The sequence below is a fragment of the Enhydra lutris genome, unplaced genomic scaffold, assembly GCF_002288905.1.
Source record: "Enhydra lutris kenyoni isolate GAN:26980312 unplaced genomic scaffold, ASM228890v2 scaffoldscaffold55, whole genome shotgun sequence".
Taxonomy (NCBI): Eukaryota; Metazoa; Chordata; class Mammalia; order Carnivora; family Mustelidae; genus Enhydra; species Enhydra lutris.
In genome coordinates, this window is record NW_019154139.1 from 4,218,043 (window position 1) to 4,243,400 (window position 25,358).

The following is a 25,358-nucleotide window of genomic DNA, read 5'->3' on the forward strand; positions in this document are numbered from 1 at the left end:
GGGAGGAAAGGAAGTTGCTGCATTTCAATAATATTTCCATTTCAAAATGGAATAAAATTTAGTACCTAGCAGAGTAGCTCCCTCACTGCCATCTACTGAAAGTCACCCCTCGACACAAGAGTTTGTAAATATGTCAACATAAAAAGCAATACAAAAGGGAATTAAAAAGAAATTCTGAAGTGCTGATGGTCTTCCTCTGAAGCCTGGGCCCAGGTGCTCACGGGAGGCACCTGAAGGACTAAGGCGCTCGCTCGGGGACACCGCTCCGTGCTTCACGCCAGCGAAGGGCACTCTGTGCCCAGCAAGCAGACCAAAGCCACAGAGACGCTTCCTGCCCTCCCCCGGCCCAGCTCTATCAGCTGCAGATAGCAGAAGCCGCTCTGTCTTCTGTTCCTTTCTTAAGAAAACTTTGGCAACACCCTCGAAATCACGGCCTTCCTCTGCCTTGGAAACATCGGCTTCATGTTGAAATGTCCCTGTAGAGCCCCACGAGCTCAGGGCGGTCCCTTATCGCTGCCTGGGCTGTTCTCACGCTCAGTGATCCCTCAAGGTGCAGTCTGTTTTGTGAGAGGACCGTGCCCCCCCGTTCCTGCCAACCACCAGACGGTGGGGGCGGCATGCGGCCGGGGCGCGGCTACGACGGGGCCATCCTGTCATCACCCGACCCAGCGTTTCTCCCCAACAAGGTCACACACAAGCAAATGAGTGACACTCGAGTTGTTTCTAACAGATCGGTCGTGCTGGAAGGCACTGGCATTTTCACGAATGTCAGCAGAACTGCCCACGCAGCTCTCCCATGTTCGTCTACCCTGTGTCCAGCCACCTTTCAGATTCATTCATCCCTGGCTGCACTCTGTAAACGTGTATTTAAAAAACCAACAACTTAAATATTTGCCTTTTAAAAAATTTAAACACATTCAAGTAGTTACTTGACTTCACAACCGGTAACTCAGGATAAACCTTCTCATCAACTAAATCACGCCCAGCCTTGTCACAACTAAAATCGAGCACACAGAGTTGAAGTTAAAATTTTATTTATGACCAGAGTAACATAAAATTTTTCATGCTTCAAAAAGAAAAAAAAGTCTTAAGCGGGTCTCTGGCTTCTCTCCCACTCACGACACATCCCAACCTCGTGTTTCCTGTTCTTAACCTTCCCGCTACCTGGGGTAGCTCCAGCGCCATCAATGAGAGTGTCGTGGGACTTGGCAAGAAACCACATCAAACACAGCAGCCTCTGAAAGGGAAAGCAAGCAGGGTCCCCGCCGGGGTCACGGTCGGAGCAGCGCCCGGCAGACCCCGACCGCCCGCACGGCCGCAGGCTCTGCCTGCCTTGCTGACAACTGGGCTGGAGGAAGAGACTCAGAAGAGATGGACAGAAAGGTTGGACCTTACCCCATAGAATAAAAACTCGGAAAACTTGGACTTGACCTTCTAACTAAAAGCTTCGATCTTGGTCTCGTGCTGCACTTGCCGGTTCTCAGCCGGCGGCCGGCAAGCGGACCCGGCCGGGAGGGAGCTGCCGTCCGGGGCCTCCGCCGAGCTCGGGCCTGCCGTTCTCGGGAGCCGAAGTCACCAAAATTAGGGAATTCTGGAGAAACCCACAGAGCTGGTCTTTTTCAAACACCGCGTTCTCAGCAGCAGGCGCCGTGCCTCGGAGCACCGGCTCCCGCTCCGCTCGCCAACCACAAACGCGCACGTTTCTCTACAGTAACACACGTTTCCACAGAAAGGTTAGAAAATTTAAGTGTCTAGTTTTTTGTTTTTCCTCTTTGGCAACTCCTGTTGCTTGGACAGTCCTCACCCTCCCCTTTTATTAGAAAAACCACCTTGACGATGGGGGCGTGCGGAGCGGGAGCCCGGAGGCCCGGGCTGGCCGCCCGCCGCGCGGTCCCTGAGGTAGCCGGCCGCCGGCTGCACAGCGGGCCCCGCCGCGGCGCCTCACCTCCCCAGCAGCCAAAGCCCACGGTGGGATCGCACCAGCCTCCGAGGCCGCGCGGCCACACGTCGGGGGAGGGGTGGGTTCGGGGAGGAGAGCCCCCGCGGAGTTCTTCGAACATTCCTCATCGTTTGGGTTACGGCACTGCGGTTACAGAAGGCTGGTTTTCAAGTTGCAGGCTTTATTGGTTTTAAAGATTTCAAGACCCTCCAGCATCATCTGTTTCAACGAAAAAAAGGGATACGGAAATGTTAAACTCGGCTTGAAGGAGTACTTCCAAGAGGATCTAGTTCTGGAACAATCTACAGCTTTTCTTCCTGCTAAACGCTTTCAAAGTGACTCCGGACAGCAGCCACCGCCGCCTAGACGTGGCTCTGACTTGTACATGCCATCGGGGAGTCCCAGCCCACGGGTGGGGTGCCCCTTCCCTTCCTAGAAGACTGCGGGGGTCAGCCCACGGCGGGGGGGGCATGTCACCACGCCGATGGCAGGAGCCCGCCGAAGGGTAGGGAGGCGCGCGCTGCGGGACAGCCGAGCAGACGACAGCCGGCCACACTCCTCCTCGCGCTCCGGCCCACGGGGACCCGGAAGGCTTTCTAGAAGGGGACATGCCTGCCCGGGGAGAAGTGGCGGTGGCGGTGGATGCTGGCACCGGGGGATACCCTGGAGCCCCACTGGCTCTCCGGCCACAGCGCCACGCGCCCCGGGGCCGGCCGGAGGGCAGGCGCGCAGACGCAGCAGCAGCACCGCGGGCTGAGAACAGACACGTCTGCCGGCTTCGCTCAGTGGCCCAGCGGTCCCAGGCGGGACGAGAGCAAGGGGCAGGAGAGAGGCTGCCGGAAACAGCCGCCTGTCCTGGAGGAAGCCAGGGCAAGCTCACGCCACTGGCTTCATCTGACCCGGTTACAGATGTCCCTGCTGGCTGCGTTCCCGCACCCGGTGGGAAGACCGGGAAGAACTCGGACGCTGCTCCGACGGCACCCTCCCCACGGCTGGATGCGGGAGGGCCTCCCGCCACCAGGCCCACCGGGAGCGACACTGCGCGCAGCCGCTCCTAGAGCTGGCTCTCAGCGTCCCCTGCCTCCTCGGCGAGCTCTGTGGCCACAACAGACCATTAGGGCAGCACAAGCTGCTTGTGCTGCGGCAGGAAGACGCCGCATCCCAGGCCGCTCAAACGCCCCCGAACGTTCGGTTAAACGCTGAGTGACAGGTACCAACAGGTGACGTGCTTCACAGCCCTAGACGTTCTCAACATGCTATCAGAGAGCAGTCGGAGAGCACCGTGCTGAGGTTTTCTTATTTAAAGGAATTAAAAACTGTTACCTGAAAATCCTCAGTCCCAGTGTTTTCCGGAATGAAGTCAAGTCAGATACCCCGGGAAGCCCCTAGTGTGTCTACAGATTTGAGAAGCTGTCACAGTCACGGGGGCAGAAGATGCTACGACAGAAAATAAATGAGAAAACAAGAGCTCCCAGAAATGGATGGAAACGCTCTCAGAATGAAAATTTAACCCAAAGGCTAGAACAGCATTCAGAGCACCTCCCAGAAAGGTTTTGAAAAGATGAAACCTGACAACGAACACGAGGACGAGAGAGAAAACAAGAGACCGCAGGAATCACCCCAGAAGCTCCAAGCAGGACGAAATCAGGGAGGAAGGAACAGAGGCCAAAGAAACAAGGAAACCACAGCTAACCCGGGGCTGGAGAAGCAGGGGGCGGAACTGAGCCAGGTTCGGAAAAGAGACGGCCGCCTAAACACGCCTTCGTGAAATTTCTGAACATGAGAAAAGATGATCCTAAAAGCTTCCAGAACAGAAAACAGCAGTCACCTACAGGTCACGAGACCTGGGTACGCAACAGACCCTCTCCCAGCAGGAACCCTGGACCCGGAGACCACAGAGTCCCTTGGAAAGCAGGAAGCAGAACCCGCACCCCCACCATGTGCAGAGGGGCAGGACCACAAGACGACACCCGCAGGCCCCCCGGGCCCCGGGGAGCTGGTGCCCCGCACATAGGGCTGTGACAGCCCCCGCGAGGTCCGCGCAGGGAAGGAGGAGCCGGGCAGTGGCGCGGGAGGCCAGGAGGGCACTGGGGCCCGGCTTCGCGCCCAGTTCACAGCGGAGCAGAAGGTCAGGGTCTCAGGAAAGCGGGCCGGGCGGTATGACCAGGAGAATGACACGTTAAAAACACTGTGAAACGTGAGTTTTTGGACAAGGCAAACAGAAATCTAGAAACTCCTCAAAAAATAAAGAGCACCAGCAGCGACGCCAGCCGACAGCAAACAGAAAGACGACCCGCCCCGGCCAGAGGATGCCCCGCCAGCGACGCCAGCCCCGCCAGGCGCCTCGCACGTCGCTGAAGCAGGACGGGAGGGAAGGCTGGCGCCGTTGCTAAGGTAAGCGCTTCTGTTCCCCAACCTGGCGACGACCCACAGGCAGGCCGGGAGGCTTGCTCCGGCCCGGGCCGTGACCACGCGCCCAGCGCCGCCCCCAGAGAAGAGACTCGGGGCTGAGGTGGCTGAGGGGGTCCAGGGCAGAGCCGGGAGTCCCACCCGCGACGCAGGCAGCGAGAGATGAGGCACGTGAGATGAGGCCGGGCCGGGTGAGCGCCACCGGATCCCGTCCCGGAGGCCCCGGGCCTGATCCACTCAGGTAACGGGTTTACGAACAGCTCAGTCCGTGACGGAGAGAAGAAGAAATAGTGACTCGAAGTGGTTTATTCTGGAGACTGAGGGACATAAGTCGGGACAGCGGGCAGCCCCAGGTGCCCGATGACACTGCTCAGTGCGCCGGCCGCGGTCGCGTGGCGGACGCGCCCTGTGAAATCTGTGGGCCAACATCAGACCGTGCCTGCCACCCCGCCACCCCACCGGACCTCCCGACGACGTGGGGCACCGACAGCACCGTACCCGCGTCCGACTGCCGAGGCCGTTTGGAGACTTCCGTTCCGTTCTCCTCCAGCTTCCTCTTGGCGCAGTCCTGACACGCGTTCCCTGAAAGACCAAAACCTTTACTTGCAAGCCGATCTCTTCCAGAAGCCACCCCCCAAGGACCCGTTTATAAATCTGACTGCACTAAGGAACCGGCCTGCGACCCTGCAGGACGCCCCAGGGTGCGCTTTGTCCCAAAGGATGGACGTGGGAGTCACGGGTGATGGGGTGACTCAACTACAGGCGTCCTTCCGCAGGGCGACGAAGTCAGAGATGGGAGGCGGAGCACGACGCTTGCGGGGTCCCTGCCACCCCCACCCCACTGACCTGAGCGGACACCTAGGCGCCAAGGCCCCCACGGGAGGCCACCGCGGCCACCGAGCACGGTCCTAGCCTGTGACTATCACCAGCCAGAGCCAAGCAGCAGCACGCAGATGCGTACGGACACTCAGAACCTTTGCGACGAAGGCTTCCGAGGGGGCCGAGAGGGGCTGCTCCAACGCAGACCCGGGGCTGAAACACGATTCGAACCTGGTTCCGACTGCCCTGCGGCTCTTACTTGTGGGACGGGAAAGGACTTTCAGGTGCCAGCACAGAAGCCGGGTTTACACTGCGCCTCCCCGCTGGGGGAGCACATCTGTAATCCCCGCACTGTCGCAGGGACCATCGTTAAGGCCCCACTGGCCCCCATCTCCACTGGACGTGGGTCACTACAGCCTAGGGATTTACTGCGAGAAACACTTTCACGGTTCTAAGGTGGCAGGAAGGTAATGGAACGTGGAAGCAAAAGCCCGGCTGGTAAAAATCAAGATCTGCTTTACCCAACAGTGTGGTGCTGTCCACTCGGTCAGCATCTGGAGAGAAAGGAAAACAGTCAGCAGAACCAAGACCTAGCGGCCTCCTCCTCCTCAGGCTGGCGGCGGGGACGGCAGCCAGGCCTGCTCAGAGAGGCACAGCAATAGTGACCGGGACCCTGAATGCCAGCTCGAGTGTCCCAGGGGGAGGGGCGGATAGGCCAGCGAGCGCCTCTCCTCTCCTCCACCCAGTGTCGGCGTGAGGACCAAGGCGTCGGCATGTGGCTCCTGGCACACACGGAGAAAGGGCATGCTACCGCTGCCACTCTCAGAACTGCCAGTGCTGGGACACCACTCTCTCCGGTCAAGAGAGGTCATTCATGAACATTAAGTACAACGTCCTGAAGGACCCGGTCACGGATTATAAATCCAAAGATCTCTCAGCCCCGACACCTCGTCAGACCCACTCAGCTGCCAGGGTCCGGGAACATGGCCTCTGTGGGGCAGAAAGGCACCCAGAAGCCTGTGCTCACGCAGGTGTCCATGAGATCCCGGTCCCCCGGGGAGCCATGCACGCGGAGGCAGGAGAGGCTGTGGGTAGGGGCAGGACGGGGAGCACCTCCGCCCCTCTCTAGAGCCAGGCCCGTGGGCCTGTTTGGGACACACTGGATTCCAGTCCCAGCTCCAAAATGTCTGGGCACGAGCTGGGCAAGTGACTCCCTCTCTGAGCTGCTCTTGCCATCTGTCAGATCACCTACTTAGTGGCCATGGACACTGGGACCGGAAATGAAGGTCGAGGAGGTGAAAACACAGAGCAGAGTGTGGCCCAGCAAGCGTCCGCCTGGCTCCTTCTCTGCCTCGGAGACGGACTAGTGGCCTGACTCCGCTTTCCCCGTGGACGTGCACCCGAAGCCGGCCCACGAGCTAACCCTCGCGATTCTGACTGGCACTAGCGGGGACAGACGATGCAGCTGGACCCCGTGTGTGTCCAGTTACCCATGACCTTGGCACCCTCTAGTCTTTGAGGTCACAGCGGGCACAGGCAGCGGCTCAGTGGCTGACCCAATTCCCCTGCCTGGCGCAGCGGGGCCGCTTCTTGCCGTAATTAAATCCAGCCGGCCCAGACCTTTCCGGGTCTGCATCGTCCGTGTTTAATGACCCAAACTCAAAGCCGTTAACTGCCCTAAGCTGGGACGACCAATTTAAAAGCTGCTCTGTCATCTCGGTCATTCCTGGCAGTTCCCCAAGAGCTGGCCCGGGAGAATCACTTGAAAAGGTGTGTGGCTCACAGGGGCACAGGGTCAAGCCGTTACGGTGAGAGCATTCTGTGGCCCTGCAGCCTGAACCCGGGAAACGCAGCAAGGGGATAAGGGCGCGTGACGGCTCTGCACCTTCCCGGCTTCCACGTCCCCCCGCAGCTGCTGGCGGGAGCGTCTCCTGGCTGAGGTGACCGGGTGCGTGGCGAGTCCTCCAACAGCGGAAGAGCCGCGGACTGCCATCGGCACAGCTCGACGCGCTCACGTCCCGTGCACAGATGTCACCATCGCACCGACTACCTGACCTTCTATTTGACACACTCGCCTTTTTAAGGGTCACCGGAGGGCCCGGGAACTTAGTGGTACAAGAATCACGTCTCCGCTGCATTTCATAGCGTGTAAATTGTATCTCGAAACAAAAGGAAGAACTGGAAAGAACTCTCTCGGCCTTGCACCTGGAGAAGTCGAGAAGGAAAACCCCTACCTGGGCTGCGCTGCCTACAGATCTGCGTGGCGAGGTCCTGCACGTAGCCAGGAAAGTTGTCAAAACAGTCCCCGTAGGACACGACTTTAATCCCATGCAAGAGCATGTCTGCCTGGTGCTTGAAGAAGTGGTCTTCGTTCTCCTTGAGCACGACCATGTAGTGCTCCAGCTCCACCTTGTTGGGCACCGAGTACAGGAACAGGGCCTGGAAGATCTGGTCCCGGAGTGTCTCTCCGCAGCCCACGAACAGGAAGGACTTGGTGCGGTACAAGTTCTGGAGGACCTCCTAGAAGACCAGCGGGGAGACTGCAGCGCTCGCCCGTAAGACCGCGGGACCCTCAGCCCGACCGCCGACGGTGCGCCCACGCTTCAGAAGGGGCCCAGCGACAGGCCCTCCCCGCCAGCCTCGCCGGGGACGCGGTGAGAGGGGCACGCGCTCCAGACATGCTGGTCACATCCACCCGGCGCCACACGCGAGCCCGCGGGCCCACGCTGAGCGCAGTCCCTGCTCGGCGCTCATGGGAATCCCCTCCTCCCCCAGGCGGGGTTCAAGGGCGCAGATCCCAGGCAGGCATGGCCGCTCTAGTTGTGCCTCAGAGTGCAGACAGCCTAACGTCCGCCGCAGCCACCAGCCATCTGGTGCTGCAGACCTCAACCCGGCTCTCGTCAGGAGAAGGGGGTTTTCGGGAGTGAGGGCAGAAGAGCTGAGGAGGGAGGGGACCTGTGACAGTGACCCCAGGGAGCAGGGCAGAGAGAGTGGCAAAGGTTCAGGGGGTCGCTCAGGCAGGCAACGGGGAGTCACCACTTCAGACACCTGACACCTTAGCGAGAGGCCTGTGTCCGCCCCGGCCTCTCACAGCCCCCAACGGTGACCAGTCACCTGTCAGGCCACGCCTGTGCCATGGGCCACGGGCCAGCATCAGCAGGAGGACCAGAGTGCCTGACCCCTAGATAACCATGGACTCAGCGAAGATACTGTGGTTTCTAAGTGCGCTAATAAGAAACTTTACAAAAGCTGAAAAGCAGCTTTTCCACTCTTCGTTTTTTCCAGGATATAAAAAAGCTTCACAGAGAATGAAGCTGTAAAATGAGGTTTTGAAAGCTCGTTTGCCAAGCAGAGACAGGAGAGGAGGTGCCTGAAAGTGTGTGTGCACGCACACACAAGCACACGCGCGCACACACGACCGCGTGCGCACACAAGCACGCGCGCGCACACACGACCGCGTGCGCACACAAGCACGCGCGCACACACAGAGGACATGGCAGCAGTGGCCCAAGCGAGAGCGCACAGAGGGCCCAGGGCCCCACAGGCCGCCCACAACATCGGGGCCCACCGCGTGAGCGCCGGCGTCAGCCCGAGGCACCTGGAGAGACAGCTGAGAACGGGGCCCGGCGCGGGCACCATGGGGCGGGCAGGCCTAGAGGCCAAGAGACTACCCGGACGGCCACCAAGGAACTAGTGGCCACCACGGCCCAAGGGACGCAGCCAACGCCTAACGACGGCGGCCCTTACCATTACTTCCGGGTCTTGCGTGACGTCCTTGTAGCCCGACGGGTCCAGGACCATGCCGCAGGGGTCCGTGTACAGGCCGTGGATGTGGAGCACGCCGTACCGGATGTGCCCCCGGGCCCACTGCAGGACCTGCCGGAAGCAAGCGAGACGGGGGCGTTACCTGCCGCGGGCGGACGAGGACACCTCTCACCTGGACGCGCGCTCCTCCAGCCTACCCCGGGGAGAGCGAGGGACCCGTCTCACCTTACACTGCCCCCCGCAAAGCCCGAGGGTGACCGGGCTGCTGCTGCTCCCACCCTGTCCAAGAGGACGGCCGGACAGACAGACAGCCGTGCAGAAACCGCCTCCAGCCTGAGACCACAACACACTTGGAGACGGGTGACGCTCAGGGATTGAGAGGACGCTCCCTTCTAAGTGACACGTTGTGTTTTAATTCCTGTGTGTAGATGTGGTGTTTACGCCCAGAAAAAATAGATATGAAACAACAACATCAAACAGCTCTACACTGATTTCATCTCAAGACCTAGAACAAAAGTCCTTAAAAAGAGGCACATCCCTCAAACTGCTCGTTATCCTCGTGCCCGCAGCCCCTTCACAGCGGCGGGCGGTCCCGAGGGCGGAGGGCGCCAGACGACTGGACAAACCCCCACAGCTTGACGGGTTGGACCCAGACAGAGGAGCCCGCCGGCAGCTCAGCCCCAAGCCCTCAGCCGCGTATTTCCAGAGATGCTCTTCCCAACAGCAAGCAGGCCTCACAGTGGGGACAGGTGGCTCAGGCACGGAGAGTAGGTGTCCCCTCACGTGTCACTAACAGCTCAGGAGAGGGTGTCACCCGTCCTCGTGGGTGTCCCACAGGCACATCACCACCTGCCAGGCTTTTGCCGAGATCTAGGGAAGGAGCTGCAGAAGAGAAGCCCGGGGTCTGAGCGGGCCGCGGTCACATGCTTACTCAGGGCCTCACGGGGGAGCCATCTCTACGTCTCGCTTGGGTTCTGCGCAGAGGGCCTGCAAGACCACCCAGAGGGCGGGGCCCGACGAGGGCGGGGAGCCCAGTATCAGCAAGGACATAAAATCTTGAACAAATACGCAGCAGACACAAACATGTCGCCAAAGAAACACAACCAATAACGTGAAACTGTGATCACCCTAAGCAAGGAGAGAAACAAAAATGTAAAATTTTCACCTCAGTGGGGGAAATGTGTTTTGTTTTCTGGTGACACCATGTGCTCGCAAGATGCTGGAAGCGGATACTCTCCTGTGTGGCTGGGAGTATAAACTGGCTACCTTCTGGAAAGCAATTTGCTAATTCGTATCATCTGCCTAAAATACTCGCGCCCTCTGACCCCACAACTCTTCTAGGAATTTACCCTAAAGAAGTAAACAAAGACACAGAACCATAAGGATTTTCACCAAAGCCTCCCTCATAATCATGGGAATTGGCTAACGATAAGAGAAGGACAACAACTGTCCCTCAACTGTGACACTGCCGCTTACAAGCGTGCTCTCGAACACGGCTTCATGACGGCAAAAGGCTCAAAGGCGAACAGTGAGGAAGAAGGCCAAGATGAAAACGCTACATGTGGCATAATCCCGATGCCTGAGCGAGGGCGGGAGCACCTGCTCCGCAGCACGAGGACCGGGGGCGACTGTGGCCCTTCCTGCCCTGCTCCCTGCGCCCCGCCCCGGCCTGTAAGAAGTCCACACACGTGGGAAGCCTGCCAGACAGAAGGCACGAGAAAGACAAGGGCAGGTGGTGAGCAAAGTCCAGAGACAGGAAAGGCATCACCCGTCAGCCTCACGGTCACTAACGCACTGGAAAATGGAAGCTCAGGCCGCGCCCCCCGCAGCACAGATCCCTCCCCCCACCCCGCTCCCGCCCTCAGCCCGCACCTTGGTCTTGTCCTTCAGGTCCAGAGACTCCATGGGCTTGCTCTGCTGCTGCCCGAAGATCTCCAGCAGGTTGTCATAGTTGGTGGTCAGCACCTTGGTGCCCCGCTCCATCAGGCTGAGGATGGACTGCAGCACCAGCGGGTTCTGGATGTGCTGCTCCAGGTTGTCGAAAACCTCCATCAGGCAGTCCTGGAAGAAGCTGGGCTTGGTGTCGCCTGTGCGCTGCGAAGAGGCGGAGCGGGAGTTACAAGGCGCCCTCTCTCCGGCACCGAGCCCCTGAGCAGCAGTGCGCCGGGCGCTGGCTCAGAAGAAAGGAAACCCAGGCTCACCTAGTTTCCTGAAACCCTAGAGGACACAGACCACGGACAAACAGCAAGTGATACGTCCGTAGTGGCCCGTGCCGCGGGGAAGTAAAGCCATGTGCTGCTGGGGGCAGCGGCTGGTGGGCCAAAGGGCGCCAGGGAAGGCCTCTGATGAGGGGCGCTGGGACAGAGAACTAAAGAAATCAAGGGCCTCTGAGAGCGCGTCCCACACAGAGGAAAGAGTAAGTGCAAAGGCACTGAGGTAGCGGCAGCACGGCTGGGTCCGAGGGTGAGCAAGGGGCCCCCATCACAGGACAGGAGCAGGGGGAAGGCCAGCAGGTGAGGTGACCCGGGGGCAGATCGTGGGAGGCTCTGAAGACCACAGGAGAGACCACAGATTCCCCGGAGAGCGCCACACAGGCACAGCTGTACTTGTCACAGTCCCTGCTGCCTTCTCGGTCACTGAAATGACCGTCCCGTATCATGGCTTCTCCTCCACAGACCTTGTCCCATCTCAGTCATCCAGCCTCTGGTCACATCCCAAACCTATCACTACCAAGAGCCAGACCCTTCCAGAACTCCTGGCCCAGGCTGCCGCCCTCTGACCCTGCAGCACCTTGGCTCCCAGGGCCGTCCCACCCCCATGAAGACCAGCACACCACTGGCTCGGTGGCCATGGACCTGGGTCTCCACCCCACAGGCCTAACTTGTCCCATTCAGCAGCTGACACCCCATAATCCGTCACTGCAACCGCTGCCCCAGCCCCGCAAGTTTCCCAGCTCACCGCCCCTCCTGCGCTTTGCTGGATTCCTCGGGAGCATGGATACAGCTCCCCCCAGCCCGCCCAGTTCTCAGCCTGCTCAGCTGGGTGCGGGGAACCCCGCCGTCCAGACAAGCCTCATGTAACTCGCGTTAGGAAGTTTCACAAAATACACAAAGCATAGTTACGCTCCACACAAGCAGGAGCGCTAACCAGGCCAGACGAGTGTTGGCCTCGCCCGAGGTTCCAAGCGAACCTCACCCGAACGTGCCCCCCGCACCACCCAGCACCCCCACACTTCTCTGTCCACGCCCATCTCCCCCCCTCCGGGGACAGGCCTCAGCACCCCGTCTCTGAAGGACCAGAGAGCCACTGCTGGAGGCTGTGTGGCGCAGTCACAGCTGCTCGACCCTGCGCCACGGCTGGAAAGCGGCACCAGACGCTGTGCGCACCTGTGTCCCCAGAGCCGTATTTACCAGATGGGCGGCGGGCCAGCCCTGCCCTAGGTCGCAGGAGCCCCGTATTAACAGAACAGCCCCATGGGGGAGGCCGTCTGGCTGGAAACCCTTCCCAGGCTCCAGAAAGCCAGGTGCGGCCGCGCGTAAAGCAGCCGCGTGGCCGATATGCCCCCCGCACCAGGCCCTGGAGGGCAGCAGGCAGGAGCTGCCCCCGCGTCCCCCTGGCCAGACAGGCACACTGTCCCAGCTCCTGTGACCTCACAGCACGAGGCGGAGGCCACACCAGGAAGAGAGCAGAGCAGCAAGACGGGGCCCAGGGCCCCAACACTGGCAAGACACCTGCTCTCCCGCGGCTGCTGGCCCAGATGTTTACATGGAAGCCAACAGCTGGGTGTCTTTACAGCATCTAAACTCTCCCAGGCTCCCCAGCGGCTCCGCAGACTCCTCTTCCTGCTCTCTGTGCAGCGTCTCCAACACCGACCCCCACCTGGACTCTCAGAGGATGGCCGTGCTTTAACGAGTCTGGAAGGAGCAAGCGGAAACCCGCCACGAGCCTCTACCACGTCCCGTGGCTTCCCGGCGGTGGACCTGGCCGAGCAGTTGCCCGAGGCGGACCCCCACAGCTGCACCAGCGCCCCTGTTCTCCCATCCGTCCTCTCTACTACCTCTCCTCTACCTGCAGACAAAGCCGCTCTAACCTCTCCCATCCTCAAAAGCCTGCGGAGCCGCCGTCATCTGAAGATCCGTGGCTGGCCTGCTGCCACCCAAAACGCACCTCGAGAACACCCTCCGCCCACAGCAGGAGACCCCGCAGCGCGGTGACATAGCAGACACCATCGTGGATGCCCCGCCTGGACTCAGGCTCCGGCTGGCAGGGGCTACTCGAGGAGCCCTCTGCACCCAGCACGGCCACGGCTGTCGCAGGGACTAGTCTCCCGGACGCGAGACCCCCCGCTCATCAGCCACCCTCTGCGGAGTGCAGGGCCCGACCACGGCTCGTGGACGTGTCCATGGTGGTCACGGGTCCACCGACCGGGTCCAGAAGCGCGTCCCCCAAGGAAGCCGGAAGCGCCTGTGTGGAAAGACTTACAGGTGACATCTTCCGGATCAGGTCGTGCGCCACCACCAGCAGGTCCCGGTCCTTCGTCACCTTGCGGCGGAACTCCGCCACGTCCCCGGGGTGCAGCACCTCCAGCTGCTCGGCCGCCTCAATGACCGCCTCGATGCAGCTCCTCCAGGAGCACAGGGCGGGGATCCCGGGGGCCACGGCGGCGCTGACGCCCGTCCCGATGACCAGCAGCAGCTCCTGCGGCTGCTTCCGGATGAGGCTTTTCAGGAACTTTCTACTTGAAACAACGGAAGGGGAGAACAGAAGTCACCGTGGCGACTATCGCCACCCCAAGGAAAGACAGTGTCCGGGAACATGGGCGAAGTGTGCGGGCAGACACGGCCACGCACGCCCTCCGCTCCTGCACGCCCCCAGAGGATGAAGCCTGCGCTGTTCCCTTCTGCGTATCTCTTGTTCGCGCTCTGCCCTCGCCCCGCAGCGACCTGGGGACAGGCCCGTCCTGCTCATCAAGGCCCCCGGGATGTTGAGCATCCGCTGAAGTGACATACACGGGAACAGAAAGCTCGCACTTTTAATTCCTGAAGCTGCCAAGAGCCTGCAATACCAGCGTGATGACAAAATGGCCCCTGCTGGCCGGGGCAGGCAAGGAAATCCTGGCCGAAGCTGGTTTTCCGCCTCTCAGGCCCCGAGCTAACACCTCCTTATCTAGCATCACTTTTCAAGAACCACTCATGGTCCCGGAGGATCACAGTGCTCTCCAGCGGTGCTGGCATGCCTCGTCTCAGACGGGACCCCGGGACCACGTGTCACTTGGAGACCAGGTGACCGTCACTTCCCGGGACAAAGAGAAGACTGCCTTCTGGAACACGTCTCACACGGAAGCGAAGAGTGGCGGCAGAAGGCGCGAGCTTCCCTCCTGACACAAGTTCTCATCCCGCGCTCACTGCAGGCGCTAAACGTAGCACCCGAGCAGACGGACGACAGCGGCCATCTACCCGTGTGAAGGTGTAGCTGACTTTATTTACCTGGATTTTTGTTCACTTCTGTTTGTTGTCTTTTCCGCTGGATCCATCTGTAAATCCTAAAGACAAAAATTAGAAGTGACTCCCATTTCCCAGACAAGTTTTTTTATTAGTACCACCAAGAGAGTTCAAGCTGGCATTAAAATCAAAGGTCCTGGATCTTTATTTAAATTACAAAACCTACAAAAATGTCAGCGCCCAAACAGACGCTTCCAGAATGCTTCCTAAGCCACGGTTCCCACCAACCAGGCCAGCCAAAGCCTCAGATGCAGGCGGTCAGGAGCTCTGCCCCAGAGGGGAGACGAACGGAAGGGAAGGCATGCCCCGCCCAGACGGTACAGGGGGCTCAGTGGTGGCTGTCCCCTCGCCGCCCCCCTTTATGTCTCCAGTCCAAAAGGGGATCCAGTGGACACAAACACAAACGACTTTTCACATAAGGAAGAGGGGCAGGTGGCCGGATGGAGCAGAGCCAGGAAGCGGCTTCTCAGGGGCGTCCGCGTGCCCCACGGGGTGCAGTGTCCGGCGTGGGCAGAGCCCGGCCCCACTCAGCAAGCCTTCCGGGGCGCCAGCCCCCTCGGCCGCGCTGAAATCCGGTCAGAAGAAACAGTCTAAGTAAAAGTTGATTCTCAGCTTATGTAAAACAAGAACTGTAAACCAGCGAGTTTATGTAAAACACGAACTGTAAACCAGCTAGGTCTCTATTGCCCAGCTATCTCCACAGTCTACAAATTTTGCAGAATCACTTTCGCCCAATTCCAGAATATTTACTGTAAACAAGGAAATACACAGAAAAATCAAGTTGGAAAAGCCCAGAACCCTACTGCCTATAAGCAAGGACTGTTACGAACATTTGTATATGGCCTCTAGATGGTTTACATTTTCCCCATCATTTGCGTCCAAAGGTCAGAGCCCACTTTTTTCCATGTGCTATATTAAAAGCATTTCCTGGGGAGCCCGGGTGGTTCAGTTGATTGAGCGTCTGCCTTCAGCTCGGGTCGTGATTCCAGGGTCCTGGGATCGAGCCCCACATCGGGCTCCTTGCTCAGCGGGGAGTCTGCTTCTCCCTCTCCTACATGCTGCTCCCCCTGCTTGTGCAATCTCTCGTGTGTGCACATGCACACCCTCTCTCTCTCTGCCAAATGAATAAATAAATAAAATTTCTCTCAAAAAAAAATATATATAAAACATATATATAAAAAGCATCTCTTGACAACCATCTTTGGGCACAAAAATTTTTCTCCATTTTGGAACTATTTTTTTAGGAGAGATTTCGGAGAAGTAGAATTGCTGAGTTAAGGAAGAGCGTAAAATGCTTCAGCACCTACCGGCAAACTCTCCAGAAGAGTGCTCAGCGACATGTGGGTGCCCTGACGGAAAACCACCTTCCTGCACGAGCAGTCTTGTTGGTTTTTTTTAATCTCAGAATCAGGTCACCAGAAATAATTTCCCAGTAAGTAAACAACGCTTAATCACCTATGGCATCATTAGATTTTAGAGCTACATGGAGTCCTAGGAGTACCCCGACAATGTGCACACGACGGCACAGGCACCGAGATGCCTCCTCCCGCCCCGTCCCTGCCCCGTCCCTGCTCCATCCCACCCCTGCCCCAGGGAAGGGTTCAGAGCTTCCTTCAAACTCCCAGTGGTGTCCCTGACCTTTCCCCAAATGTTAAGCAATCTCAGTCCAGAGGCAAGAAGAACACTGCTCCCAGATGCCTATCGTCTGCCCAAAGGGAAAGGCCAGTGAAGTTAGGGCCACTTCTCCGCCTTCACCCCATCCTCCTTCCTGCTACAAATTTACTCTCAGAAACAGCGGGGTAAAACCTCTCGTGTAACCTCCTAGATAGAAGGACAGTAACAAATACGGGGCTTCCCACTGCGTTACGGAGCCCCGGCCGCCGGCCCTGAGATCGCAGCGGCGGCTCTAACCATTCGCCCAGCCCCGGTTCTAACAACTACAGAACACGCCGGCAGCTGGGTTCCAGAAACCCGGCGGCTCCCACCGGTCCGGCGCTGGGGGGCTCGCCGTGCTGAGGCGAACAGCTCGCGCGCTGAGTTGCTGGCGAGGCCGAGTTCTGAACCTCCCTGTCCGGGCAGAAGGTGAGGCCCGCGCCACGCGGTCCTGGCGGACGAGTTAGAGTGCGATGCTCATCAGCAGGCGGATCCGACCGCCCCCGGCCCTGCCCCCGTCTCGCACACCCCGGTTACTCCTGCGAAGGGCCTTTTCCTCTCGGGCCCTCTACCCGACACCGTGGGGGACTTTCTAAATGGTCACTGGCCCACGGAAGACTTCAGAAACGCCCCGCACCAGTTCCACGGTAAAGACCTTTCAAAAAGTCTACCTGTGGGGGCGCCTGGGTGGCTCAGTGGGTTGGGGCCTCTGCCTTCGGCTCAGGTCATGATCCCAGGGTCCTGGGATCGAGCCCCACATCAGGCTCTCTGCTCAGCAGGGAGCCTGCTTCCCTTCCTCTCTCTCTGCCTGCCTCTCTGCCTACTTGTGATCTCTGTCTGTGAAATAAATAAATAAAATCTTAAAAAAAAAAAAAAGTCTACCTGTGGTTCTTTCAATTCTTGTGCAACTCTCGGCTTGCGGGGGCCCACGCGGGACCCTCATGCCAACCAGGAACCCAAACACTGCATTTACACACATCAGCCGAAGGTAAGAACAACTCAGACCCCTGCGGGCTACACGTAACTCCAAAACGACATGACCTCCAGTTTGCTGAGCGAACCTCGGCCGGGGGGTACTGCACAAGCACGAGCAGATCCCGGCGAGCCCCCGCACGCGGCCTGTTGCTGGTGTAAAGACTCAGACCTCTCTCTGCACCCGAGCCTGAGGAAGGTCACGAGCTGGCTCCTGGATGGCGCTTCCCACGGAGGCCCCATTTCCAACCGCCAACAGGCAGAGAGGCCCCTAGACGTGCACACCACTGTCACCTTTAGGAAGCAAGGTCGCCAACGGGGAAGGCCCCAGCGAGAGAGAAGCCCAGCGCCGCAGGGGAGGAGTGTGCAGACAGGCAGGGCTCACGCTGACACCGCGCTGAAGACGCGACCTCACTTCCTGTTCTGTCCGCAGAGTCGGCCTCTCAGCCGAAGCTCACCGGAATCAAGAAAGTTCCCCCACGAACCCCTTCTTCTGAAACCAGGAGCCAAACAGGAGATTTCCAAAGCGACCAGAGCCAGATCCCAGACGCTCAGGCAGGACGGCGAGCCCCTGCCGGGCGGCTCCCACGCTCACCGCCGCTCTGCTAAGCCAATCAGACTCGCCACAGCAGCAACAAAAGCCTCCAGAGACCTTCGGAAGCTGCATCTTCTGGTTTCCTTGGTGACCCTGCCGTCACCACAGTCTGCAGGCCCAGAGCCAAGTCATCATAGCAACCCGTTTTTTTTCAAAGACCTAACAGCACTTTCTGAAAGCAAACTCAGGCCCCAGCACAGCTCTGCAGAAGCAGTTCTGTCGTTTTCATCTAAAGCCATGCATGAAAGTGTTCACGGATGTTTTCTTCAAACCTGAGACCGCGAGTGTTTCATGCGCTGGCCTGAGAGCAGCCAAACTGCCTTCTTCCGCGAACCCCCAGCACCCAGTGCGAAATAAACGTTCATCACCCTGACTCCAACACAAAAGAGAATCGACCGTGAACACGGCCCCCGTGATTTACAGCCAGCAAAACAACTCCCCGACCCCGCTACGCCAGGCCGCTCGTGACCTTGCCCTGCCATCCTGCCTCCTGCTAACCACGCCCGCGCAGTCCCAACACTCCTAACTCTGGACCTCATCGTGTCACTTCTCCGGCCAAGCGTTTGCGGAGTGCTTTGCCTCTGGGGCCAGCTGTCTTGGCACTCGGGCCCGAAGAGCAGGGTCTCACCTCCCAGGAGGGTGAACGGCCTCCGGGGAGGGGCGCGGGGAGACGAGGCTCACTGTCAGGCAGCCCGACACCTGACCCCCCCCAACACGTCAGAGGCTGCCTGGGGCGTGTCGGTGTCAGTCCAGCAGCCAGGTCACCACAACCGCAGGAGATCCCAGGGAGGCCAGCCGAAGACCCGCGGGACCAGGCCCAGACGCTGCCCCGCAGGACTGACCTCTGTCTGGGACGCCTAGACCGCCCCCACTGGTCTCTGCTGCCAGCAAGAGCACAGGACGGAAAAGGAAGACGAGAAAAGCACCAGAGAATAAAAGGAATGAACTGCTCAGGGAGGGCTCGAATCACACTTTAGAGGGGGAGAGAGAAAATGTTGGTCAAGAATAATCTTAGCATAGGAAAAAAGTAAAATTGAAAGTAACCACTTTCTGGGCGCCTGGGTGGCTCAGTGGGTTAAGCCGCTGCCTTCGGCTCAGGTCATGATCCCAGGGTCCTGGGATCGAGTCCCACATCGGGCTCTCTGCTCAGCAGGGAGCATGCTTCCCTTCCTCTCTCTCTGCCTGCCTCTCTGCCTACTTGTGTTCCTTTCCTATAAAAAAAAAAAATAAATTAAAAAAAAAAAAAAAAAAGAAAGTAACCACTTTCTATTACAAATTATACTTTCACTTTACAAGCACAAGGCACAAATGAGAATCTGTGGGGTCCTCAGAAGTATCTCGAGAAAAACCTCTTCGTTTACGTGGGTTCCATGCACTCTGAGCGGCGTGAGAGCAGGGAGGAGGCTCTCCGTGTGGCACCCGAGGACAGGGAAGAGGGCTGAACTCAGACGTACACACACAATACGTTCCTCGCACACGGCAGGGGAGGGGATGCTGCAAACATCTGTCGAAGTCTCCAGATGTTAGCTTTTACGTCACCTGTACTCGATCCCTAGAGTGATGGAATGAGACGCTCCCAGAACACGTGGAAGAAGTCCGACATGGGTCCCTGTGACTCTCAATGACCGGCAGCGGGGCCCGCCTTTGTAGAACATACTATCAAGCACACCGCGTGCCCCACGCTGAGAAATGACGCATCCCTGTGCTGCTCACAGAAGACAGGGGACTTGGAAACAGAGTGGACCCTTCACCGGCGGGGACGGGGGACAGGTGAGGGGCAGCCCGCAGGGTTGAAAATCTGCATCCAACTTTGGACTCCCCCAAAAACTGAACTACTAATAGGAAAAGGCACAAGAAATACACAGAAAAATCAAGTTGAGACACAAAATTTACAGAGAGATGACCTGTTCACGGGCAGACGTGTGCACACGGGTTTAGGCAGACAGGGCGGTCCTTGACTCGCCGCACGCGCAGTGGGAAGGAGCCACAAAATCAGGCCATCGGACAGGATTACTGCACAGTTCAGTTCAATACCGCCTCTCTATATCTGTTTACATTTTCTCTCCACTGAGAAGTCATGTGCAGTCTAAATTTTGATGTTTAACTTTTTTATGATAGATTTTAGATTTTATGTAGACTTTACAGTAGTAAATGCTAAAATAGACTAGTATCTACAAATACCTTGTGCATTCATGACACACCTAACTTCTTCTCAGTGTTTTAGTTCAAGGCTGTGCAGCTCGTCCGTTTTTTTCAAATTGTTGCAAATCTCAAACGTCCAGGAGATTTACTGAAAACGATCTGTAAGTGGACCCACACAGTCCAAACCCGTGTCGGTCAAGGCCAGCTGGAGTTAAGTGTAATCCACCGCCCCAGTGCAGTTCCTGAGGACTAGAATGTCCTACAAGGAGGCCAGGCCCCAGCTGCTGTACTCTCGCTCCCCCAAGCGGGCCTGGAAGCCTGGGAAGCACGAAGCAAGCCTTTCCCGGTGCGGCTCCCCGAGCTCCCGACACCGAACCCAGCAGTTAACACCATCCTCCCCTCTTAGTCTGATGGGATTCCCGCAAACGGCCTTTTTCATAGCAACCTGGCTGCCCAGGTAGACTCAGGCACAGAAGCAGAAATCACTGGGTCATGGGAGTAGGTTTTCAAGGACGATGGACAGCCACACTTCCGACCACCAGGGAACCATCTGGAAGTGGTAACTGTGTTTCTGGTGCATTCGGTTAGCATGACTAGGTTCACCTGATCTGGAAACAAGGTACAAATGGGCAACAATGAAGCTTCCAGAACCGCAGGAGAGGCTTAGCCCTGAGACCACTGCAACTGCAACAGAGGCAGCGGGGGTGGGGGTTGGGGTGGGGGGCGGTCATGACAACACCAAGGAAAACACGAGATCTGGAGTCAAGACAACGCCACCCCTTCCCCAGCAGGGACACCTCTCTGAACCTGCTTCCAAACGGGTCAGCTGGGAATTCCACCACCCACGCCACTGACTGTTGTGCAAACTTCGGGTGCGTCCACTAGCCTGAAGGTTCCTAAACAGCTGTAAAACGTTTCCCACTATGAACTACCGGGGCAGCGGCGGCCAGCCCTGACCATCAGGGGGCTTCCTGCTCGACCTCGCACTTGCTCAGCCCTGGTTCTGCTTAGAGCTCCTCCCAGCCGGGGCTAACTGGGCATCTTTAGGATGAACGATTTTTCTTCAGTTTACAGAAAACAGAAAACCTTAATTTGAACACGTGACATTGAACCAATCACTTTCTAAAGGCAGTCAAAAGAAGTTACAACAGCAAAAAAAAAAAAAAAAAAAGCTTAATTTTAACAGTTATAATGTATTCATTTGTTTCTTACAACCAGTGCCTCCAGACTGACCTGGGCGCTTATCCCAAAGGAAGAAGACAACAAAACCCGCAGCTCACAGGAAATGTCAAAGTCACGGGCTGGTTCCAACTGCCGCGTTCATTACTGACGTTTTCCGTACCCTTATTAGATTCAGGGGACAGTACTCGGCACTCTACATGCTTCATCTCACTTAACCCTTCAACAACGCTGTGATCTTGACCAAGCGGTCATCACGGCTGCCCCTCATCTGGCGAGGATGGCAGCAAACTCTCTCAGAGGCCGGTCACGGTAAATACGGTCCTGGCACCTTTTCCTGACGTGAGTGTGGCTCAGAGCGGCAAACACACCTGACATTTCACCAGGAGCCCTGCCAACCGCGAGTGTCGTCTGCTTTCCAGTTTGTCCATCGGATGTTCAATTAACTCAGACACGGTCCTCGATGATAAGGCAGTAAGGGTAAGGCACACCCCCACGAAGGCCTAAAAGCAGGCTGAACCACCAGCGTTTAGCCATCCCAAGAAAAAGATGTTCTAGAAAGTAAACCTCTAAAGAGATTAACGTTACAGAATTCTAGAGCTGAAGGGATCCAAATGGTTAGGGGATGCCAGAGGCCCTAATTTTAGAAAAATGAAAATGGCGACTCCGTGAGGCAGTGACTTAGTCCCAGCCCCCCGAGGAGTTAGGGACAAGCTAGAAACTCGCTCCTCGCTCATGGCCCCTAACCTTGCACCATCCTGGGCACTCCCTATTCCCCTGTGAGTCCAAAACTTCATCTAAAGCACTCACTGCAACTAAGGCATCTCTTTTTACCACCAAATCTTCACAAATAACAAGCCATGGTGCTTTGGTTGACCTAGTTTCACATGCTTTCTTATGGGGCTCCTTTTCCAGAAATGCTAAAAGCAACAGCCACCATGAGGAAGGTCTAAGAGGCAGCAGGCAAAACCACCAGCTCCCAGGTTTCGGGTCTAGGCTGGCTCTCCACCCCACCATCCACCGTGATTTCAGCGGGGAGAGCCCAGACCCGGAGGGCTGGGTGGGCTGGGCGGGAACAACGCTGCCTCCCAAAAGGACTTCACTCTCCCCCACAAGGAGAGGCTCCAGGCTCTAGCAGGTTCTCTAGGAAAAGGCCCAGCCGTAGGTAGGAGTTAAACCACGCCCATGCTGGTTGTACTACTCACACGGGCGTAGGTTACTCACTCTGGGACTCTATTTCCTTTGTCTGTAAAAAAGAAATCTTATCTCTCGTCTCATAGGGTTGCTGGAAACAGTAAAAGCGTAACATTTGAAAGAACACAGCCTAGAACAGGATGCTTCCCACTACACCCTGCCTGTGACTGGCTGTCCTTCCTGGATTTAATTAGTTAAAATTAAATAAATCTAACAAATTCAGTTCTTCAGTCCCACCAGCTTTATTTTAAGCACCTGAGAGCTACACGAGACTAGTGCCTCAGGGAACACAGACCCAGAACATTTTCACTACCACCCAAAATCCCAGGCCCTCGGCCACTGCCTGTGTCCTCACAAACTTGTGTGGACACTGAGAACCACCACACGGTCTCAGGAGGGACATTTCTCCCAGGACCAATCTGAACTTGCCTCCCCTTCAGAGCCCCTAAGTCCAACCTCCACACCTCTATGCTGTTCCATCTCTACAAACCTGCCCCTTCGTGCTACCCCCGCCCCCGAGCCATGGGTGCATCTCCTGCATGGATGTTGGGCTCTCGGTGACACACAGACATACAGTTACCCTGATGAAGCCCTCGGGACCACCCACCCTTTGGACAAAAGGACAAAACTTCTCCTACAGGGACTAGTAAGTTCCAAAGTCAATTTCCAGGCAGCAAAGTGTAGGCTCCACCAGGAAAGGACTGAACGGCCATCTCCGGGGTCCAGGCTTGAGGAAGACACCCACGCTTGAGGAAGCCATGGTCTCCACTGCCACCACCCCGGTTCAGGACCCCTCTCTCTCACCCAGCTTCCTCCAGACAACAGCACCCCCCCACCCCACCACCACAGCCAGTGATTTTTCATGAACACAAAACCCATTTCCCTCCCCTCCTTAAACCCCTCCGTGGGCCCGACTCCGTCCCTGCATCCTGACCCCCCTCGCCCACCCCCTTCTTCGTCACTCTGCATCCCAAACCCTGCCCTCTGCCAGACTTTCCCATTTCCCCATTCTGGTCTCCCTAGAATCTCCCTCAATCCTCCTCACGGACCAACTCCTACCTTCCTTCTGCCCTGAGCTGCATCGCCGTCTCCTCAGGAGACAGCAGAAGCGGTGATCCAAGAAAGGACCAAGGGCACGAGCCTTGGGGAACGAAGCTGGACTCACCCCACTTAAGATTCTAATACTACCCTGAGAACCCTTTCATTAACGAAGCAATACACCTCCAGCTGTCCCCCAGGATGGTTTTGTGCTGTGGCCACGCTTGTTTCCAAGATCTGCTATGCTTTGTGGCAACACCTCTCTGCCTTTTCTCACACTCTCTCCCTCCCTCTCACAAACACACCCCCCCCCTCCCTGGAATGACTGTGGCAAACTTCTCAACCTCAACCTTCAAGACCAGCGCACCTGTTACCCGTCCTCTTTCCTCCCCTTCCAAAAGCCCTCCAGAAACCACTTCCTGGGAGCTGGGCTCCCACCCCAGCTGGGCTCAAGGCCACGACTCAGCTATTATCCCCGGGTGACAATTACCCACCGGCTTCCCGCTCCCCAGTCCACCCCGCCCGCATGGGCCCTGACAGCAAGGACTTCGTCGTCTCCAGCTCAAGTGCCAATTCCTGGAAACTACTGGGCATTCAGAAAAAAGATTAGCTCCAAGAATGAAAAAATCGAGCCAAGACGGCAGCCTCAGAGCCGGGTTCGCCCAGACCCGCTCACCTGCGCAGTCCTCCCCCCACCAGCTCAGACGGGTTCTCGAGACTCCTCTGCGGGGCCGGGGGAGTCTCACCAAAGAGCATTAAAAGTTCAACCCTGTCCCTGCTCCGGCCTCAGTGCAGCGGTGAACACACATGAAACGTGGGGGCCGAGATCACACCCCTGCTCCGTTACAAAGGGTCAGCCGGGGACCGATGAGACGCCCCCACTTTTATATTATCATCAGCAATTTCCACCCCCAGGGAAGGCTGTCGCTGATGCCCCTCGGGGGTCCTGGACTTCGGGTTTGAGAAACCAGCCTGGAGACGAGCCGACCGGGTCTGGACGGATCAGGAGGTGGAGAGGCAGGGGGAGCCCCGGGCGGGGGGAATGGGGGGGGTGCAGCGGCCTCGGGCTCTGGGGGAGGGGGCGCTAGGGAGAGAGGGCCCCGAGGGCCTGCGCACCCGGACGGGGGAGCCGGGGGGGGGGGGGGGGGGGGGGCGGGGGGGTCCCGGGCAATCTCGGAGGCCCTCGGGGGGTCCTGGACTCTAGGGGAAATCCCGAAGGGCTTCAGGGCTCCGGAGCCCTCAAGCGGCAGGGGCAGACGGGGCCAGAGACTGCGACAGGGTCTCGGGGACCAGCGGTCCCGACAGGCGTCTCGGGGGTACCCCAGGGAAGGCGGGGAGGGGTCCCCGGGACCGAAAGGGCTCTGGGCCCGGCCCCCTCACCTGCGGGGCCAGCTCCCGCCGCCGCCGCCCGCTCAGCGGTCCACCTCACCTCCGGGTCTCGGGGCGGCCGCGCGCTCCCCGCGCTGGGCGGGGCCGGCGGAGGGCGGCCTGCGGGCGGAGGGCTGCGCGCGCAGCCGGGGCGGGGGCCGGGGCCGGAGCCGGAGCGGACGCCGCGCCGCCCTCACCGCCGCGCTCCCCTGGGCGGTGGCCTCGGCGCTGCCGCAAAGTCTTCCCCCGCACGCCCGCCGTCGCCGCGCGGAGGTTCCGCCGCGAAACCAACGGCCCCGCCAAGGCCACGGCCCCGCCCCCTCGGCCGCCGGCCCCGCCCCCAGGGAGCCCCGCCCCCTCGAGCTCTCCGGCGCAGACGCGGTGGAGGGCGCGCGGAGCGCTCGCGCCTTCGAACCGGCGGCGCTGCGCGTCCTCGCTCCTCGCGTCTGCAAAATGGGCGCAGGCGCACTTCGCAGGGACGCGGCGAGCGTTTCCCCGAGGCCGGAAGCGCCGCTCGGCTGCCGCGCCCTGGGCCGCGATCGCGCGCGGGCTCCGGGCTGCTCTCCGCGCCCCAGGCAGGCGCTGCTGGCCAGAGGCCTGCCCACCTGAAGTCGCCGGTCCTGTCCCCAGGCCCGCGCTCCGCTCTCTCGGAGCCCTTCGCACTCGGAAACTACGCGCACCTCTCGTCTCTCTCCCTGCCCCCACGTGCGCCCCCGGGTCCGCAGAAGCTTGCACGGAGCCCGGGGCGCGGTGCCCAGGTGTTGGTGAAGGCACGAGGGCCCTG

The 25,358-nt window shown here is 58.7% G+C and overlaps 1 protein-coding gene across 3 annotated transcripts; it reads right to left on the minus strand.

The window, feature by feature from the left end:
* Window positions 1-1,045: 1,045 nt before the first annotated feature.
* LOC111157578 (family with sequence similarity 118 member A) lies at window positions 1,046-24,665 on the minus strand. Of its 3 annotated transcripts, none has more exons than XM_022519115.1 (10): window positions 24,587-24,665; window positions 14,419-14,474; window positions 13,415-13,667; window positions 10,805-11,026; window positions 8,915-9,043; window positions 7,402-7,687; window positions 5,689-5,721; window positions 4,847-4,930; window positions 3,263-3,376; window positions 1,046-2,158 (listed from the first exon to the last, which is right to left on the minus strand). In XM_022519115.1, exons 2-9 carry the CDS (start codon window positions 14,463-14,465, stop codon window positions 3,300-3,302), a joined length of 1,131 nt encoding a protein of 376 aa, XP_022374823.1. In that variant the 5' UTR covers window positions 14,466-14,474; window positions 24,587-24,665; the 3' UTR covers window positions 1,046-2,158; window positions 3,263-3,299. The 3 variants fall into 3 exon arrangements, with proteins under 3 accessions (XP_022374823.1, XP_022374822.1, XP_022374819.1); XM_022519114.1 differs by having other exon boundaries at window positions 13,415-13,670; XM_022519111.1 differs by lacking the exons at window positions 3,263-3,376; window positions 24,587-24,665 and having other exon boundaries at window positions 13,415-13,670.
* Between the last annotated feature and the right edge of the window lie 693 nt (window positions 24,666-25,358).

What these genes read in the sequence shown, in the direction of transcription:
- LOC111157578 (XM_022519114.1), bottom strand. Translation starts at nt 14,465, where the DNA reads ATGGATCCAGCGGAAAAGACAACAAACAGAAGTGAACAAAAATCCAG. An exon ending in ACCTGAAGGACAAGACCAAG is followed by an intron (nt 9,044 to 10,804) that starts GTGCGGGCTGAG and finishes TGCTTCCGGCAG; the next exon opens with GTCCTGCAGTGGGCCCGGGG. An exon ending in CTGTAGGCAGCGCAGCCCAG is followed by an intron (nt 5,722 to 7,401) that starts GTAGGGGTTTTC and finishes CTTTCTCTCCAG; the next exon opens with ATGCTGACCGAGTGGACAGC.